Source organism: Protopterus annectens, chromosome 1.part0, assembly GCF_019279795.1.
Source record: "Protopterus annectens isolate FY-2018-M chromosome 1.part0, PAN1.0, whole genome shotgun sequence".
Taxonomy (NCBI): Eukaryota; Metazoa; Chordata; order Ceratodontiformes; family Protopteridae; genus Protopterus; species Protopterus annectens.
In genome coordinates this window covers 1626050418-1626070261 of record NC_056725.1, presented here as the reverse complement: position 1 = coordinate 1626070261, position 19844 = coordinate 1626050418, and the positions used below count along the sequence as shown (strand labels likewise).

The 19844-nt window shown below is 37.0% G+C and overlaps 1 protein-coding gene across 1 annotated transcript in view; it reads right to left on the bottom strand.

The window, feature by feature from the left end:
* Positions 1-19844, bottom strand: part of LOC122804124 (ankyrin repeat and fibronectin type-III domain-containing protein 1-like) — an 828648-nt gene that overhangs the window by 207480 nt on the left and 601324 nt on the right. Inside the window, exons 5-7 of the mRNA XM_044073813.1 lie at positions 9678-9882; positions 4049-4240; positions 3627-3656 (exon numbers count right to left, since the gene is read on the bottom strand). Coding sequence (XP_043929748.1) covers positions 3627-3656; positions 4049-4240; positions 9678-9882 — 427 coding nt within the window. The remainder of the gene's footprint in view (positions 1-3626; positions 3657-4048; positions 4241-9677; positions 9883-19844) is intronic.

Sequence of the window (19844 nt, the reverse complement as noted above, 5' to 3'; positions counted from 1 at the left end):
GATTAGAAAAGCATATTTTTATACTTTCTTAGAAAAACATGTCCTGTTGTCAGTTCTTTAAAGAAAGCAAATTACATTCTTGTCATGTCTGTAAGAAGTCAGCTTTCTTGATGTGTATGCAATACACTCATAAGCAAGTTCCTTATTTTTTTAAGCTACAGTCATTTAGTATGGATGCTAATCACATATTACTAAACTCTGTTTCTGCATTTAAGCAAGCTTTCTTATTTATGTTGCGTATTTGTAGCAAAGTTACTTTCAACCTTAGTATATTGTTGAGCATAATCTTACAATTCCCTCTTTTTATTTTTTAACATACTCAAAACACTTTATACTGATATGTATTTTTGATCACATTATATGCCACTGAAAAATTAATTTTATTTTTTAACTTGGTTAATTTATTCTTTTGCAATCACAGAATTTAATTTATGACTTAGTACTCTTTTATTAACTCTTTTCACCTGTTGAATTAAATCTTTACTTTTATTGATTATTTTATATCAAAAGATTAGAGATATTTCTTCTATGTGCTACTCCAAGTATTTATACACTGCTGAAAATATACAGTTTCAATGTCATTTTAACCATAACATTGTGGTCATGTCTCTGAACTGCCCATTAACATTTTGGTTGACAGTGAAGTGAACATAAAGTACTGAACTCGGCTTAGATAAATGTTTGAATGCAATTATTTCAGTATATTTAATACTTGAGGATTTAAAAAAAACATGATATATATATATATATATATATATATATATATATATATATATATATATATACACTAAAGAATGCTGTGTACATATTAGTCCATTAGCTGTATGAGTACAATATTTTAATATAATTTTCCTCTAACTGGGATAACCAATACTAGTACAGATTAAATGATGGTCCAAAAACCAGTAATACTCTATCTTAAAATCAGTGATAATATTACAACTTGGGCAAATTACTACTGACATTAATTTCATTTGTACTGAATTATTTACATAAAGAGACTGTAAAGTACATTTAGTCCAATCTTACAAATTTAGTAACATTAACATCAAGCAAAATAATGGAAAATTATTATGCTTCTTTAGAAGTATTTAGTGAAATTGCCACCAGAGGCAACTACATACCCAGAAATTAGAAACATTTATGTTTTTTGCATACCAACATTGTCTTGCCAAAAACATATTAAAAATAGTGACCATTCTTGCTCAATTTTTACATATCTTTACTCTCTCTTGTATAGCTTTAATAAAGCAATTTTAAGTCATCTCTTGCATAGCTTTACAGTTTAACAGGTTGTAAATACAATTTAATACTAAACAATACAATAATAACTAGAATGATAGCTATTAGCAACTTGTAAAATATCTTATCCTGTCAGGTTTAATATGTTTACCAATATTTCTAATGCACTAATACCTGTCCCCCCCAAAAAAGAATATTGTCAAGAAGGAATGAGATATTTCTTCCTGTAGCTTTATTTTATACCCTTTTGCAATACTGCTCACACAGTCAGTGTAAAACTGAGAAAGTACCCCTCCCCCTGTAGTATTGTACTATTGTTTATTTGCTTTATAATGTATGTCAGCCCAACACTTTGGTTATACATTTGCTTTATTAGGTTATTAAACTATAGACCATTGTCTGATTTGATATTTTTTGGCTGTTTTCTTTTCTCTTGCCTTTGCTGTCTACTAATAAATAGATATTAACTTATTGAACATGTTTATATTTACATTATTTATATTTGCTGTTGTCTGCCTGTTATTCTTGTGCACTGTATAAAAAGAAAATACATGCATGTCAGTCTTGTGACTTTAAATCTTTATATAAGCATGTCAGTGTTGTGATTGTAAATCTTTACTCATATTAACTATTTTTATTTAATTTTTATACACTAGAACTGTTTTGTTTACCTTTTGACTATGCTATGAGAATGGCAGTCATATGCTCTAATTTACTGTAGTACTGATAAATATCTTGCTTTAATTGAATGGAAGTTTTAAACATTTGAGACTGATTTGTATTTTACCATCCTACCATGCATGCTTAACCATTTTTAAAACACATATTATAAAATATATCTCTTTTGTAAAGATCAGCTGTAGTTTTCCTGCTCTTTCCCAATGTATGTAGGAAGTCCGTCTCTGTCAGTTCAGCTAATCTATTTTCTTTATCCTGAAACTGCTGTTCAAGAGTTTCCTCATGGTCTGCCTGATATGTCTCAGGAACCTGTTCTGCGGAATCTGAAATTCCTATGCACTTTTGAAAAAATGTTCGTATAACTTGTCTAAACTTCCTGAACTCACTGTGTCTGAATCTTAGAAGTTTATTACATTCTTTTATAACAAAATGTACTAGAGGTCTTGTCAGTAACTGATTTGACTCACATGTGGTGATAGGACATAACTGTTCAACATCTGAATATAACGGAAACACTTTAATCTTAGTTAATTCTGTATCATGAAGAAATCTGTCTTCACAGTCTATTGTGTTAGCAATATCATGCAATACTTTTTAAATGCAGTTTTTGTTGAATCACACAATAAACATTTGTCATACTCCACATGGTTTTCTTTGAGATACCAGTCAAATATTGTAATACATTTGCATAATGCCTTACTATCAACCAGCCCTACTAAGGTTTTACATTTATTAATGTGCTATGTGTACCAACATTGCAATTTACTAAAGCTTGGTTTACATTTTCTTGAATTATGTCTGAAAATATCCATACTGTCTAATAACATCCAAAATGTCTAATATCCAAACGGTCTTATAGCATCCATACTAAAAAATGTGACAGAAAAAAGTCTTTACCAGTTAGCAAGAAAACAGGTGATCAGGCTATTGTTGCTGATGGCTAGAAATTTTTCAAAGTCACTTGAGAAGCTGGGGAAACACAACAGGCAGTGGACTGCTGTGAAAGTAAATATCCACCTTTTCTTGGAGAATTTATAGCACTGCAACTGTCCCGGACTTCAGGCTCAATCAGACGTCTGAAAAAACTGCACTGCTGCAAGCTGCATAAACTGGAGTATTTCTGATTAAGATTCAGACATACGTACAAATGTTAGTTACTGTAATTTGATTGAAGTAACCCTCTGCAGGGCTTACCTTTCCCTCTGTGTTCGAATGCAGGTAGGCTCGCCAATGAAAAATTAATTTTATAAGTGCCAAAGCACTGTTCTGTTATTCTGATGCTTACTGTGATGGATTTGAAGTCTTCTTAAGACACTCAGTCTTGCTGGCTGGATTTTGCTGAAATCAAAGTCTGGTTATAGTTGCATTCATAGTCTGTTGCATACAGAAACTTGCAGAATATACACTGATGAGAAAATATACTTTGCAGCACCTGTCTTTAAGAGCAGTAACCAATAACTTTTATAATAAACCACACATACTTCTGTTACAGCTTCAGAAAATGTTCTACTTTATTTCTCATATAGTACAGATGATGTGAGAGATATAACATTTACCTCGGGACAAATGTGTCCCTACCAATACCCTTAACATAACTGGATTTAATACAGACTTTATATATTTTTTTAGTTAAGCACTCCCTCTTGGTTTTGGAAAGGTACTACCTTGGTGATGCAAATGCTGACACATCTGTTCTTGTGCAAATGCTGATAAGTAAACTGTCTTCAAGGAAATGCCTTGTGGATTAGAAAAGCATATTTTTATACTTTCTTAGAAAAACATGTCCTGTTATCAATTCTTTAAAGAAAGCAAATTACATTCTTGTCATGTCTATAAGAAGTCAGCTTTCTTGATGTGTGTGTAATACACTCATAAGCAAGTTCCTTATTTTTTAAGCTACAGTCATTTAGTATGGATGTTAATCACATATTACTAAACTCTGTTTCTGCATTTAAGCAAGCTTTATCTTATTTCTTATTTATGTTGCATATTTGTAGCAAAGTTACTTTCAACCTTAGTATATTGTTGAGCATAATCTTACACTAACATACAATCAAATATTTTAGAACTAATGTTATGTTAGAAAGGTGTTTTACTCAAAAATAATTCAGGTAGACCACTTACTGACCTGCATTTTCCAGACCTGTTTTCATTCTCATGTAAAGACAATGTCTTAGTTTGCAGGCTTTGAGCTGTTTCCTTATCTGAAGCAGATCCCTCTCCTCTGCTTGGCTTATGAGTTGAGTCACCTCCTCTACCTTTTTTTCAGCCTTCTTGATAATAGTACTCAGATGAGATGCCCAATCTTCTGGAGTTACATCTAATAAAAAACAGTAACAGAGCTCAGAATGTGACCAGTTCTGAGGGATTTGGTGCTCTGAGTAAATCCTTCACTTAACAGCTTTTGCAGATTTTGTTAGGCATGTGAATTAGTGTCAGCTGCTCATTCACTCCCATCCTCCCTTGCCATGCTGTTGCATCACCTGAGCTGTTATTTAAACTGAGGTCATCTTGGTCTTATGTGATAGGATAATCAATAACTGCAGTTAACTTGGCTAATATTCTCTGCTTCTTTGATCAATCTAAGACACTTATGACCACAGAAACTAAATCTGGTCACAGAAGAGAAGTCAATATTGCCTATGAAAACAATTATGTATGTAAGTCTCCTTTGATGCTGCCAAACTATCAAGTTAGCCAAAGAATATGTATGGCAATATGCTTTCCTACTTTGAAGCAATGGTTAATATTCCTCCTCGTGTGTAGCATTAATTGTGTTGTTCATTAAAGCTAGGCATTAAACTATGTATCATGCTCCACATAAAAACTTTCCTATGCTGTTAACAGGATATTACTAGAAACATTGCATTCTGAGTGAGCAGTCTTTTTTCCATTTCTCTGTACACATTGAAACATTGTTGCTTTGGAGCTTAATTGTTTAGTTCTGGAAACATTGCCTTGCTGGTTCAGTTTACTTTTGGAAATATTATGAATTGGCTTGAGTTATGAAAAAGGGCTGCTGTATTGTTTATGAATTAGAAGATTGGCACTGGATGGTGTTATTTTTAGGTTTGCCACCTATTCACTAGTTTTCTGGACTATCATGTAGTCCGGGAAACACTATACAAATTTCAGTATTCTGTTTAGAAGCATGGACGGAATGCCGGTGTTTGTTAAAAAGCAAACTGTCATTTTTTTTAACAAAAAGCATTGCTTAAAGCAATGCTGGGGGCTCGGAGAAACTAGAACAGGAACAAAAAAGAGTAACACACATAGATTAATTGCATGAAAATGTACTAAAAGGGATGTTCCCCCTTAATGACATGCATATGTATTTACATCATAAAATGGGCATGGACATGGGTGGGAATGGGTTGGCCCTTGGGGGGAGTTATTGGAAGTGCTTCAGTCAGGTTTTCTGCATCACAAGAGGTGGCAACCCTAGTTATTTTACGTGTGGTGATAAATACAAAATGTCTTACTCCATAATAACTATCTGCAGCTACAAGAAGAGTAACATGGAAATGAACTAATGAAATATGTACATTTGCTGGAAAGCTTGATGGACTGCATCAGCAAAAGCTAATAGCCAAATATAGGCAACAGGAACTTTCCCTGTGTTTTACAAGACTGCAAATACCCTTTTAGGGAATGTCTGTATGTGTGTATAAGGTCAGGAGAGCAGAGCAGAAGGCACATTTCAATTGTGTTTTTTAACCCACAAGGAGATGCTACATCTCTCTAAAAATATATATATATATATTTCAAGATACTGGTAAACTACTTTGTAATTTACTTTATGAAGAAATGTCAAAAAGTTAAATTGTGGATTGTTTTGTATGCCTTGCACTTTTTTACACATAAGAATATCAGCAGGGATAATTTCATTTTGCTCTCTTACTGTTATACTAAAGACATATAAAAATGAAGTTTAACACAGTTATTAAATGTAATAATACTGAATAATCATTAAGTCAATTTGCATGCATTAAACCACCATATTTATTTCCTTGCTGGTAATCTCAACAACAATTACATATATCTGCAATCTATTCTTGACAATGCCTGCTCCTGGCACTACTTATGATCCATGCAGACTTAGTAGTAAATAAATTAAAGCTCATCATGTTTACTACTTCACAGCTGCTGTCTAATGTCAGTGCTGCTATATCATCTTTCATACTCTGGCTTCTAGTATATGCTGTTAGGTTAATTATTTTAGAAATATCAGACTGTTCCCCAATACTATATGGTTATGATGTTTTTTCATCTCTTCAGGGAACCCTCTTTCAGTAGTCACTCAATGTTTGAGGCAATGAATTATATGTGTATAAGCTTTAAAAACAATCAGTCCAAACTGCACTTCATTAATCCTATGTTTCATACGCGTTTTCCTAGGAAGCAGTGAACCTATGACAATAAACAGTTTTCCCCAAGGGATATTTGCCCTCTACATATTCAACAACCAAAACAACAGAAAACTGCATATTTTCTCACTTCACATATTACACAAGCACTGAGTGTCGTGGCTTACACTTTCTCAGAGTAAAAAAATGCCATTACCCTTCTTCTTCTTCTTTCGGCTGCTCCCATTAGGGGTCGCCAAAGGAGATCAACTGTTTTCATTCCTTCCTGTCCTCTGTATTTTGCTCTGTCACACCAACCACCTGCATGTCTTCTCTCACCACATCCATAAACCTTATCTTAGGCCTTCCTCTTTTCCTGTTACCTGGCAGCTTCATCCTTAGCATCTTTTTCCCAATATACTCTGCATCCCTCCTCAGCACATGTCCAAACCAATATAATCTTGCCTCTCTGGCTTTGTCTCCAAACCTTCCAACCTGGGCTGACCCTCTAATATACTTATTCCTAATCCTCTCCATCCTTGTCACATCCAGTGCAAATCTTAACATCTTCAACTCTACCATGTCAAGCTCTGACTCCTGCCTTTTTGTCAGTGCCACTGTCTCCAACCCATATAACATAGCTGGTCTCACTACCCTCTTGTAGACCTTCCCTTTCACTCTTACTGGTACTCATCTGTCACAAATCACTCCTGACACTCTTCTCCACCCATTCCATCCTGCCTGTACTCTCTTCTTCACCTCTCTTCCACACTCACCATTACTCTGAACTGTTGATCCTAAGTATTTAAACTCATCCACCTTCGCCACCTCTACTCTCTGCATCCTCACCATTCCTCTATCCTCCCTCTCATTCACACACATATATGCTGTCTTAGTCCTGCTAACCTTTATTCCTCTTCTCTCTAGAGCATATCCCCACCTCTCCAGGGTCTCCTCCACCTGTTCCCTACTCTCACTACAGATCACAATGTCATCTGCAAACATCATAGTCCACTGGGACACCTGTCTGATCTCATCTGTCAACCTGTCCATAACCATTGCAAATAGGAAAGGGCTCAGAGCTGATCCTTGATGTAATCCTACCTCCACCTTAAAAACATCCATCACTCTCACCGCAGACCTCACCGCTGTCACACTACCCTCATACATATCCTGTACCACTCTTACATACCTCTCTGACACTCCCGACTTCCTCATACAATATCACAACTCCTCTCTAGGCACCCTGTCATATGCTTTCTCTAAATCCACAAAGACACAATGCAACTCATTCTGACCTTCTCTGTACTTCTCCATCAACACTCTCAGAGCAAACATTGCATCTCTAGTGCTCTTTCCTGGCATGTAACCATACTGCTGATCACTAATCATCACCTCCCTTCTTAACCTAGCTTCCACTACTCTTTCCCATAACTTCATGCTGTGACTGATCAATTTAATCCCTCTGTAGTTACTACAGCTCTGCACATCACCCTTATTCTTAAAAATCAGTACCAAAACACTTCTTCTCCTTTCCTCAGGCATCCTCTCACTTTCCAAGATTTCATTAAGCAATCTAGTTAAAAACTCCACTGCCATTTCACCTAAACACCTCCATGCTTCCACAGGTATGTCATCTGGACCAACAGCCTTTCCTTTCTACATCCTCTTCATAGCTATACTTACTTCCTCCTTGCTAATCCACTGCACTTCATGATTCACTATCCCTACATCATCCAACCTTCTCTCCCTCTCATTCTCCTCATTCATCAGCCCCTTAAAGTACTCTTTCTATCTGCTCAACACACTCTCCTCACTTGTGAGTACATTTCCCTCATTATCCTTTACCACCCTTACCTGCTGCACATCTTTACTAACTCGATCCCTCTGTCTAGTCAATCGGTACAGGTCGTTTTCTCCCTCCTTAGTGTCCAGCCTTTTATACAACTCTTCATGCGCCTTATCCTTAGCCTTTGCCACCTCTCTCTTTGCCATGCACCTCAACTCCTTATACTCTTGTCTACTTTCTTCATCTCTCTGACAATCCCACTTCTTCTTCACCAACCTCTTTCTCTGTATCCTCTCCTGTACTTCATTCCACCTCCAGGTCTCCTTGTCCTCCTTCCTCTTTCCAGATGTCACACCAAGCACCTTTCTTGCCATCTCTCTTACTAGATCTGCTGTAGTTACCCAGCTATTCGGTAACGCTTCACTGCCACCCAGTGCCTGTCTTAACTCTTCCCTGAACATCACCTCACAATTACCCTTTTTCAATTTCCACCATTTGATCCATGGTGCTGCCCTCACACTCATCCTCCTCTTCTTGATCACCAATGTCATCCTACAAACCACCATCCTATGCTGCCTAAGTACACTTTCCCCTGCCACCACTTTACAGTCTCCAATCTCCTTCAGAGTGGCCCTTCTACATAAGATATAATCCACCTATGTGCATCTTCCTCCACTCTTGTAGTACCCTAAGGTCCTTATTATAAAGGTCTCATACCTCTGGACGTCTTCAAGCAAGAATGAGCACTTTGTAGAAATCAGAGAAAAAATCACCATAATTTTGCAAAAATAATACATTTTTTTCTTTTTCAAAAGCAGTGCAATTGTTTACTGAATTTTTATTTCTGTCCCCAGCTGACAAGCACATCTGTAAAGACATCTGCTTTTTCCAAAGATTGGAAACTTTCTTACAAAAAGCACTCACACTCAAATCATTCAGTTCCATCACAGCTTGCATTTGACCCAAAATGAGAATCAAAACAATTGAGAAATACTTTCTCTCTTCTATATCTGACATCTGGAGCAGGGTGTCAAAGAAAGACCTAAGTCCCATCTCATATCTAAACATGTATGTCAGTAATTTTTGTATTGTTCCTGTGAGTGAGACAAAACCATTTATTCTGTGCTTGTATTCTCCACTGTCAACACATTAAGTCCCTAATGCTTTTTTAACTGTCAGGAGCAATGTTTCTACTTCCTCTTTGCTTAGTTTATAGTGTGACACACTTTAGTTGAATGTAAACTGATACACTGATGCTTGATAATTTATTATAGTCTTACTAAGAATGTCAAACTACAAGCCCATACATGAAGCATGTTCTGATATTTCTGCTGTTATTTTTTTCTGAGACTGTAAACCATGTATGTAAAGGATCATTTCTGATCATTGTGCCACATTACCCTAAATTAATGAATTAATAAAACAATCTAGACTAATAGTACGCTTTCATGCTAGCAAGCCTTGTGGAAAGATATTTTAAAGATGCCTTAGGATTCTTTGTGTGTTTCAATAAGTTTTATGATGATTTTGCCATAGCATATGCATATTTAGATTCTGCCACATTTATGAGGTACTGTGAGGTACCCCAGCAAGACATATCTTATGTGTTACATGAAACTCACACTTTGGGTTGCCTTTGGCTCCAGCTCTCATCAATGCTTTTACCATGGGTGCATTGTGAGTAAGGATAGCAATGTCCAGTGGTACTAGTTCATCTTCATTGACTTCATTCAGGTCATCCTCCACTTGGCACAGGCTTAGTTTCCGGTGAACTTCCTCAATATTGTCGTGTTCAACAGCCTCAAATAGGGTTGCATTCTGAATGTACTGAAATGTACACAAATTGGATAGGAAAATCAGTAAACTGTCTTTTGCAAGATGAGCAAAAGCTATAATTACATGCAAACACCAAGACATAATCTCAGACACACAAACAGGCACAAGGAGATACACTGTCATACACAGGCATGTCATCTCAAATTTTATTATATTTTTTTCCACAAAGCACTTTACAAGAATCTTTATGATATATACTTACAAATGAAACAACAAAGTAATACTAAATAGTGTAAATGTTTCAAGTTTATGTTTACAGCATTTTTGGTTAGACATATAAATCAAATGTAACTTAGATATGAAAATCTATACTTTCATTATATTCTTTTTCCAAGTGGTATTCTGAAAATCTTTGTTCCATTTGGCAACCTGGAATTTTTATTAAAAGATTGCATGTAAATATAAATTATTAGACCATTGTGGGAGATGCGCAGACCCAGTTCAACTAAATAAACTACAATAAAGTACAAGTGACCTGGGAGGTGAATACTGTATATCTCAAGAGTCATTTGCATGATGGTTTGCTTATCTCCTGGTGCTGTTATTTTCAACAATGAAGACAGCATTAGGAAAACATTACCTATGACATAAAATGCCAAGGTTAAAAATTAGAATCAGAATATTTCACAAACTGATGTCAAAAAGAATTTATTTAATTCCATGCTGCTATTCAATGCACATATTCTTTATTCAAAATGTATCCATCATATGGTGGAGTCAAAAATCTACTTAGGCACCTCGTTTACCACATTCTACAAAATCTCTACAAGATGATTAAATAAATTAAATAGTATTGTTAGCACAGTTTTTGTCCCTTGCCTTTTACACTTTTAAAAAAATAACTGCCCTTCAGCATTAAGTTACGCAGTGTTCAAGTGCAAAAATGAATGTGTTTGTGTAGGCACTGCATTTAAATGTCAGATTTACTCCTGCTTGGCATGTGTGTTTTATCCTTTGATTTGCCTACAGGAACAATCTTGCATGAAAGTAAATCCCTGCAGGCCTCTAATCCATGGCTGATATTTTAACCACATTATCTGCTAATCTGTTTACCATAATGTTGCTTTGAGTTCTGTGAAGAAACCATGACACAATTAAAACCTGACTTCACACTCTCTGGGATAAGAGTTCTTAGACATTACTGTCTATTAAAACAGTAATTAGAACACAATTTTCATGTGACTTTTATTTCATTTGCATACAGTTTTTTTCTAGTTTCCAGGTATTTCTAAAAATAAAGCTGTATGTGCAGCTACAAAGCAAAACAATTATGTGCCTCTTACTTATGACTTTGGTATGGAAAGTATTGGTGCAAACCGTTTGCAGTTTAGTTTTGAATTTTCATTTTATAAAATGTATCTGACTTGTTAATTACTGTTTATATCACTTCCACAGTGATAATGTTAACTCAACTCTTAGGATATTTCCAGCAGCAAATTTGTTTGGAAGGCATAGCTCTCAAACTCTTAGAGCAAGAAATTGTGACAGAGCTTTCAAATAATGGGGGGGACAAAGTCCCAAAAATTGAAACAATTTTTAAATACTGCTCTTACAAACTTAAGAAGTAGATAGAATAACAGGTTTTGCATTAGCATGCATTTTCTGAAGGGTATGCAGTCTGAAACTCAAATATCTGTCATTTTCTGACTTTAGTCCTCAATTATCTGCCATTGATTTGCCAGAAAACCATATTTTTATGAGAAACAGACCAAGAATATGAGGCAAAAATCTGGACAGTCAGTGAAAATCTGGACGTTTGAGAGGTATGTTGGAAAGTGATATATGCACTTGCATATATGTATGTTTGTGTGTATGGGCTTGTGCATGGTGTGGTCAAATGTGCACATGTTTGCAAACGCATGCATGTTTGTTTTTGTGTGTGTGTGTGTGTGTGTGTGTGTGTGTGTGTGTGTGTGTGTGTGTGTGTGTGTGTGTGTGTGTGTGTGTGTGTGTGTGTGTGCGTTTGCAAATACTGAGAATGATTCCCATTCACCTAAGGCAATTATTAATACTGCAACTATGACCTTTGAGAAGTATGATCACTGGGGAAGATGTCTCTTGTTATATATGGATTCTTTATATGACTGAGAGCAGTAACCACTCAGAAAACTGTCATGATATACAAATTCACCAGAATTATTTGGAATTTTCAGTTGGTTTCCACTTATGAATGTAGGCAATGACCAAGTCAAACTTATGAGCCCTGTTTACTAGTACTGTAAGGATAGAAGATGCTGTGTCAAAATGTAATAATACATTTTACTAAGTCAAGAAAAAAAGAGTGCTCCAGCATTTAGACTGGCTCAAGATTCCTTGAGAGAGGGGATGGAGAGGGGCAGGAAGCTGCCTTAGTAGCTTAAACAATTAGGCAGACTTGATAGACCACAGAGTCCTTCTGCTGGCTAGTTTTTCTTATGTTATGTCATGCTGTGTGATGCTCTGTTATATTGGGTTATATGTTATGCTATATTATGTTATGTTATAATGTGTTATGTCATCACCAAATGTATGTTTTGGGAAAATTGTCCTGCTTTTGTAGCAGAAACTAAACTAACCATTTAAAGACTCAGCAGCTTAATCCACTCTGAATGTAATAACTGAATTTGACACTGAGTACAAGATGTTACATGCTAGTTTTTCACTTTAGTTTTAACAAAAATAGTCAATATCCTTAACAGACACAAGTCTAAAACAGATTCTTGCATAGGCTTTTTATTGAAATGATGTCATTTGTAATACTGAGTGCAGACACACCAAAAAAAAAAAAGACTGAAAATGTTGGAGAAGTGGGAACACTGAACATTGCCCTTCTTTAAATGTTTTTATTGCAGGGGGGCAAGCCCCTCTGCACCCCCCAATATGGAGGACAGGCCCCCTGCACCCCTGAACTTATATATACTAACTTCTGATTGTCATACCTTGGAGAAACAGCAATATTCCCAGAAACAGCCATCTTGAACTTACAATAGGCAAGTCATTTTTTTCAGCCGGCCTCCATATTTTGAGACTTGTTGAAGCAGATCCCAACATTTCAAATGGTTACCTGTTACATATTATAGATGTTTTGGATTTATATCCAAGTAGTGTGCTTGCCTCATAAGTAACTTTAATCAGAATAGATTGTATCTTTTAAACTGTTTTTTTAACTGGATATTTAATGACATGTCTAATAGGGTTATCAAGCTAATAAGTACCGCAGTTTCTAGCTGTTTGTACCTGGCCCGCACAAGTGCATTTTTTCTTTGTAAACTTCAAGCTTTGCCAGATGCTGTTGCCACTGAAATGTTCTTTACCTTTAGTCTAGAATAGCTCAATTAATTTCAGATTACTGTTTGTTCTACATTACTTAGATGTGCGTCTGCACCATAGTGTAATAGATATCTCAGACTGTAAAGTTTGCTATCTTAGGTGTAGCATAGCTAAATAATTTACATGGTTTTTGCTCATCTGTACAGTACTTAGATGTGTTTCTGCCATATGTTTTAAAGGAAACTCAGTCCTAAACATGGCTAGTATTGTGATTAAGTGAAGGAAACTATACCCTGCATACCATTTCTGACAGTCACTGAAATGAAATTTGCTTATTGGTAGTCCCTACTGTTGTTATACTTATATTGTGTCATTATTGTTTTTAGAGACTCAGTATCTATGGCTCTGTTTGCTATTTCAGATTGCTTCTTACTGCTACTGCCGTACTCTGATTTTACTGCTGATTTTCAAGCTCACTTTTCTTTGTCCTCCTACCCTCCTGGTATCACCTTTTGTGTCTATTTTGTTGTTTCCTTCTCTTCCACTCTTACATTCACCTATCCTATGTTTCTCTTATCTTCTTTGCCTTCCTTACCTTGCATATATCAATATTTTCACCTTCTTGTCTTTTCAGTTCAATCCACAGAAATTCATCTATAAGCACACAACCACCCAGAAGCGTATTATCATCTGGACTGCTTCGCCCTGCACTAACTTAAAGTGCTGTGAAGCTGGAACATATATTAGCCCAGCTAGGACAAATAAACTAAGTGTATAGCTACAGAACAACCACAGTGTAGGTTATTCTCCTATATTTTGTACACTGTTTAAAGGTTTTGCACTATTGACTGTAAGGCAAGAGGCTAGGACACGATGAGACCCGTCCCCCCCTCATCACAGCTCACATCCAACTCAATAAATAGAGCCACTTACATATTTCTACCCCTGGTCTGACCAAGTTCTCCCACCTTATCCAGCTTCTCTACACTCTATCTGACTCTATAGTAGCTCTGCTTACTCCAGTGTATGGGGTATCTAACATGCTGACCTAGACTAGCTGCAATCTACTGATTGTCTTAGTGGTTGCAGTCAGCTCCGGCTCATTCTGCTCCATTCACCCTTCGGGCTCACTCCACTCCCCTACCCTACTCCCATTCCCACACACCCCCTTACACTAGATTTAGACCTATCAAGGCCCGCCCACATTCCCACAACCAATCTGAACCCACACTTACACTAATTAGGCCTGCACACCACACCCACTCAGGCAACACCCACATGCCTTTAGCAACATTCACACACCTCCCTTCCCTTTCTATAACAACATACCTTAATAAAATCTCCCTCTTTAATAACAAACACCTAACCCAAACAGCCATGTATATCATCTGTGGCTCACTGCTACTTTTTACTCCCTCACATCATACTACACACCATTACTAGGCAACTATTTGCCTCCTGCCCAAACCTCTTCTTTGGCCCATCACACTAATCCAGCTAACATTCCCATATCTACAAACCTTTTCAAGACCAACCACACAGACTACCACATTAATAAAATCCTACCTCTATCTACATCATCCCACACCTATCAAAAACACACTAAACTGCTACACAAAATTACCAAGTTAACTTTATACCTTATCAAACAGTTAAGCCTCTTTGATAACATACACCCAAATCCTAGCCCCAACACCCTTCAAAATAAATAAACAACTCCACCACCACTAACCCAGGTCTGTTACACCAGAAATGTAACACTTCCCTTTTCCTCCTTAATATAAATGCAAGAAGTATTGGAGACAAAGTCCATGACCTGCATGCCCTACTCTCCCACCATTTCCCAGATATAGCAATACTTACAGAAACTTGGCTCAAACCCAACAATAACAGTGATGAAATTGTAGCTCCTGGATTCAACATTCTATGAAAACACAGGCTATCCAAATGGGGTGGAGGGGTTATCCTATTCAAAGAACACCTATTGGTTGACTGCTTACAACTAAGCATCCCCAACTTTGACAATGCAGAACTTATCTGTACCAAATTGACACTTAATCCTAAAAAAACGAATCAACATCACAGGTGGTTATATCCCACCCGGGAACAATATTCCCACACTAGAGAATATTCTATACTGGGTCTGTAATTCCCTCCCACAGGAAACTATCCTAATGGGAGACTTCAATGTTGACTGGCTCAACTGTTCCTCTCAAAATCCAACATCACATATCAACCTACATGATTTCACCCAACTTATCACATCTCCTACAAGGATTGACAAATGCTCCAACTGACACTCTATTCTGGACTGGATCTTAGTGAACAACCCATCCCTGTCAACCCAGTCAGGCTGCCTCCCAATGGTCTGAGTGACCATCTGCCAACCTTTCTACTAAGATCCCATACTCACCATACCAGCCAATCAACCTACCGGCTAATTTGAAGTAAAAAATAAAACCTTCAACCCAAACAAGTTAATCTCCACACTAAATAGCTGCAACTGGGAGTCACTCAGATAACTACCCCTTGAATATGCACTCAACTCTTTCAGCACTACTTTTCTTGATATACTAAACTGCCACATACCCTCTCGAACAATCAGAATAATGGTTAACTATGCACCCTGGATTAGTAAGGAATGCAGATCCTTACTCAAGGCTAGAGATAATGCATGGGAATAGTTTCACAAACACAAAACCCAGTCAACAAGACAAACATTCTTAGAACTGTGAAATAAAGTCAAGACATTAGTAAGATCAGACAAAACCAACTACTACCACAATATCCAGAAAACATACCATAATAACCCTCACAAATGCTGGGCCACAATTAATAAGATACTTCTACCAGGCAAATCAGCTGCACCTACCCCATCAGCCATCAACCCTGACAGCATAACAACCCAGTTCAGTAAATACTTTACTAAAACTATCCAAACCCTTGCTAATTCTCACACTATTTCCAGCACCCCAACCCACCCACAGCCCAACAAAGCACCAACTCCCAAAATAGTGGCAACCTCTTTACATTCCACACAGTGTCAGTTGATACCACAAGAAGACTACTAAAAAAAAACTAAAACCAACCACATTAGCCGATGACAACCCCCCAGCAGAATTTCTGCAAATTGCAGCAGATGCTATGGCATACCGAGTAGCCATACTCATAAACAGTTCATTATCCGAAAATATTGTCCCAGATATTTGGAAAATTTCACACAAAATACCCTTACATAAAGCAGGTAACTCAACTTAACTTACTAATTATAGGCCAATTGCCATCCTGTCCCCCTTATCTAAAATTCTAGAGAGGACTATACACACTCAATTAATGACCTGCCTTAACACTCACAAACTGTTATCAAACATTCAACATGGCCACAGCCCTCATGTCCTTCACAAATACAGTGAACCACTATAGAAACGGGACTGTTTGTATCGGCCACATTTCTAGACTTGTCAAAGGCCTTTGTCATGGTCAGTCACGACAAACTCATCAGCATCCTCTCCACCCTAAATCTCAGTAACTCCACTATCACATGGTTCAAAAGTTACCTATCAAGATGACAACAGGCCATCCAATGGCAACAACAACTTTCCCCTCTTCTCCTCATTACCTTAGGGGTTCCACGAGGCTGCATCCTTGGACCTGTACTTTTCACCCTCTTCACCAACCAGCTCCACACCACCACACTACATGCCACTGTCATACAATATGCTGATGACTCTTCTCTAATCTGCACAGCTTCCTCCCTACACAACCTCCACACCATAACCCAAGACTCCTTTATATCCATAGAATCATGGCTCAGCAACTCCCAACTCATACTAAAGCCTAACAAAACAAAGCTCCTTCTCTTCTCCCCAACAAAATTGACCTCTTCCTTTCAAACTTTCACCATCCTATCCAAAAATAAAGCCACCATCACCCCAACAACTCACGCCAAACTGCTGTTTGTAGAAATCAACAACTTGAAGTTTGATATGCATTATAGCACAAACCATTAATAAGGTTCACAAGAAACTAGGTTTACTTTACAGAAACAACCAATTCCTAAGTAGACACACAAAAGCTACTATTGCTCGCAAGCATCTCCTATCTTCCCTCCTATATGCCTCCCCAATCCTAACCGACCTATGCAAATCTTAACTAACCAAACTCGAAGCTTGTTATAATAAAATAGCAAAGTTTGCCACTGATGCCCCATACAGAACACGTCACTGTACATCTCTTAAACAACTAGAGTGGCTAGAACTTTCTCAGTTACTACACTTTAATCAGTTAAACTTTGCCCACAAAATAATGCATCAACCAGACAAAACCCCTGCCCTCCAAAAACTATTACAACCAAACATCACTTCCAGACCCCTCCGCTCTAATAATAAATTCCTACTAGACACCACCAAAGCAAATAGCACAGCTGGAGAATCTCTGTTCTCAAACTACATTCCTAAAATATGGATCAAATTGCCCACCAAATTACTACCTGCTGCTCTTTAACACAGTTTAAAAACTCCTAAAAGTACACCTGAAAAGCACCTGGCTCTGTTCTTGTAACTGCCCTGGATAGACCTCTAACTGCTTAACTCTACCTCTCTAACTAACTTTGTATCTCATTGCCCTACTAATAAATCCTAGCTGAGGCATCTGTCCTCGCCTTCTGTCAGGAGTCTCTCTTCTTCAGAAGCACAACAAATAACTTATATACATATGTACATAGTCATGCTGTGATATTTACTGTACATATTTATCTCAGATGTTTTATAGTTATCTTTCTGTAACTATTATGTTGACACTTTGAGCTTGCTTGCAGACAAGTCATTTTCCTTTTAGCAGTGTGCATAAACTTTATGATTTTTTTTGTGACTGTGTATAAGTCTTATATCACCTGTAACTGTAACTCAGACTTGTAATTTTTGCATAACTGGAGCTTTTCTCCCCAGGCCACCACTGAAAAAGGACCTGTGTCCAGTCGGACTTTCCCAGTAAACAAATGTAAAATAAATAAATAAATAAAATATCTTTATCAATAATAACAAACATCATTCAATAAGATATCAGTAGTTTGACTGGTACATACTACCTAGATCTTGAGGTAAAATAGTGGAGTGTGATTACCTTTTAGTGGAGAAAAGGAATCATCTGAGTTTGCATTTAAATAAAAGGTACCCAGCTGAAGTAATAATTGCTGAAAGTTGTGGGGGGATGCATAGGGGCAGGGTAAATGATAGCCAGTAAGCCACAGACCAAACAAATTAAAAGCTGACCAATAGGTAGTAGTAGATATGGGGCTAATGATTAAATAGTCATTATGATAAAAAAGTACTCCAGTGGGCACCTGAAGTAAGAGGGTATTATATGGCATGTAAGTAACCACCAAATGGTAAGGGATAACCAACAGGGAGCCAAGTCATTGATATTACTGACCAGATTTCACTGTTACTAAGCAGTTTGGAACACAATTTTGGAATTCTTGGGGATAGAGGATCGTGAGTCAGCTGAGAGAAAGGAAAAGCTCAAATGAGATGATTGCTATTGTCAAACTAGTACTTCATTGGGGAGCTACTACTGATGCTTATGGAGATTGATGTACGGTAGTGCTACTCTTAGGGCTAACTATTAGCAAAATACAGGGATCCAACTACAACTAAATGAATCAAAGAGACAACACTGTGGTAGTGTAAACAGAATTGTTTTCATCTCAAGCACTGAGACTTCCTTGAGCCATTACAAATTGAATAAAGCAAAAAAGTACATATAACATTACATATTCTTAAATGTAAATATGAGATTCTCAAAAAAGGGGTCATGGACCAATTAAAGTAGGTGTACGCTGGCATCACAAGTATGAGAAAAATTTGACCATAAATCATTGTGGAAGATAGAAAGAAAGAAAATGAAGTGGCTAAAAGTTGACTGAAAGCACTACACTAATAGGGAGAAATGTCACACCAGGGGTAAGCCCAGTATGTGGTAAATGATAGTTACCAAATGGAATGATAACATTAATTGGGAAAGAGCCTTTGGATTATAGACCAATCAGGATCCAGTGTAAGTATTCTCCAGACTGGGGTACTGCGGATGAGGCTGCCATAAAAACAGTATCCGAGACAGAGACTAAGACATTGGGATTACCAGTAGTTAATCTCAGACTGAAACAATACAGGCAATCGAAGGTACAACATACAGGATGACATCAGATGTGACTCAGAACAGGCTGTTTTGAGTAATAAATGACTCAAATGATCATACCAGAACAAGAAAAAAATAAAAATGCATGAAAAATAATATTAAATTATATCATAGTCATGCAAACATTATTCCACTCCTCCATTTGATCTCTTCTTGATAATAAACATTAGGTTCATTTGGCTTTTCTTTTCTCTCACTCAGACCCACAATTTTCACCACATAAAATTTAAAAATAGTGTAGGTTCAGCTTCCTATTGTGTAGCCCTTTTCACCTTGTGATTAATCATTCACTAAAAAAATCCCTCCTACTTTAGCTTCCCATTAGAGTGCTTTAAGCCAGGCCTCACATTTGCAAACTATTGGTAAGCATTCAATTTGCTTTGCTGTGGCTTGTGAGATATTATTTAACTTTCTTCCCCATATCACAGTCCTTTTCAATGGCCATTATTTCAAATTGGTGGGGATTTTTTTCAAAATTCAAAATTGAAATGCAATTGATTTTTTTCTCC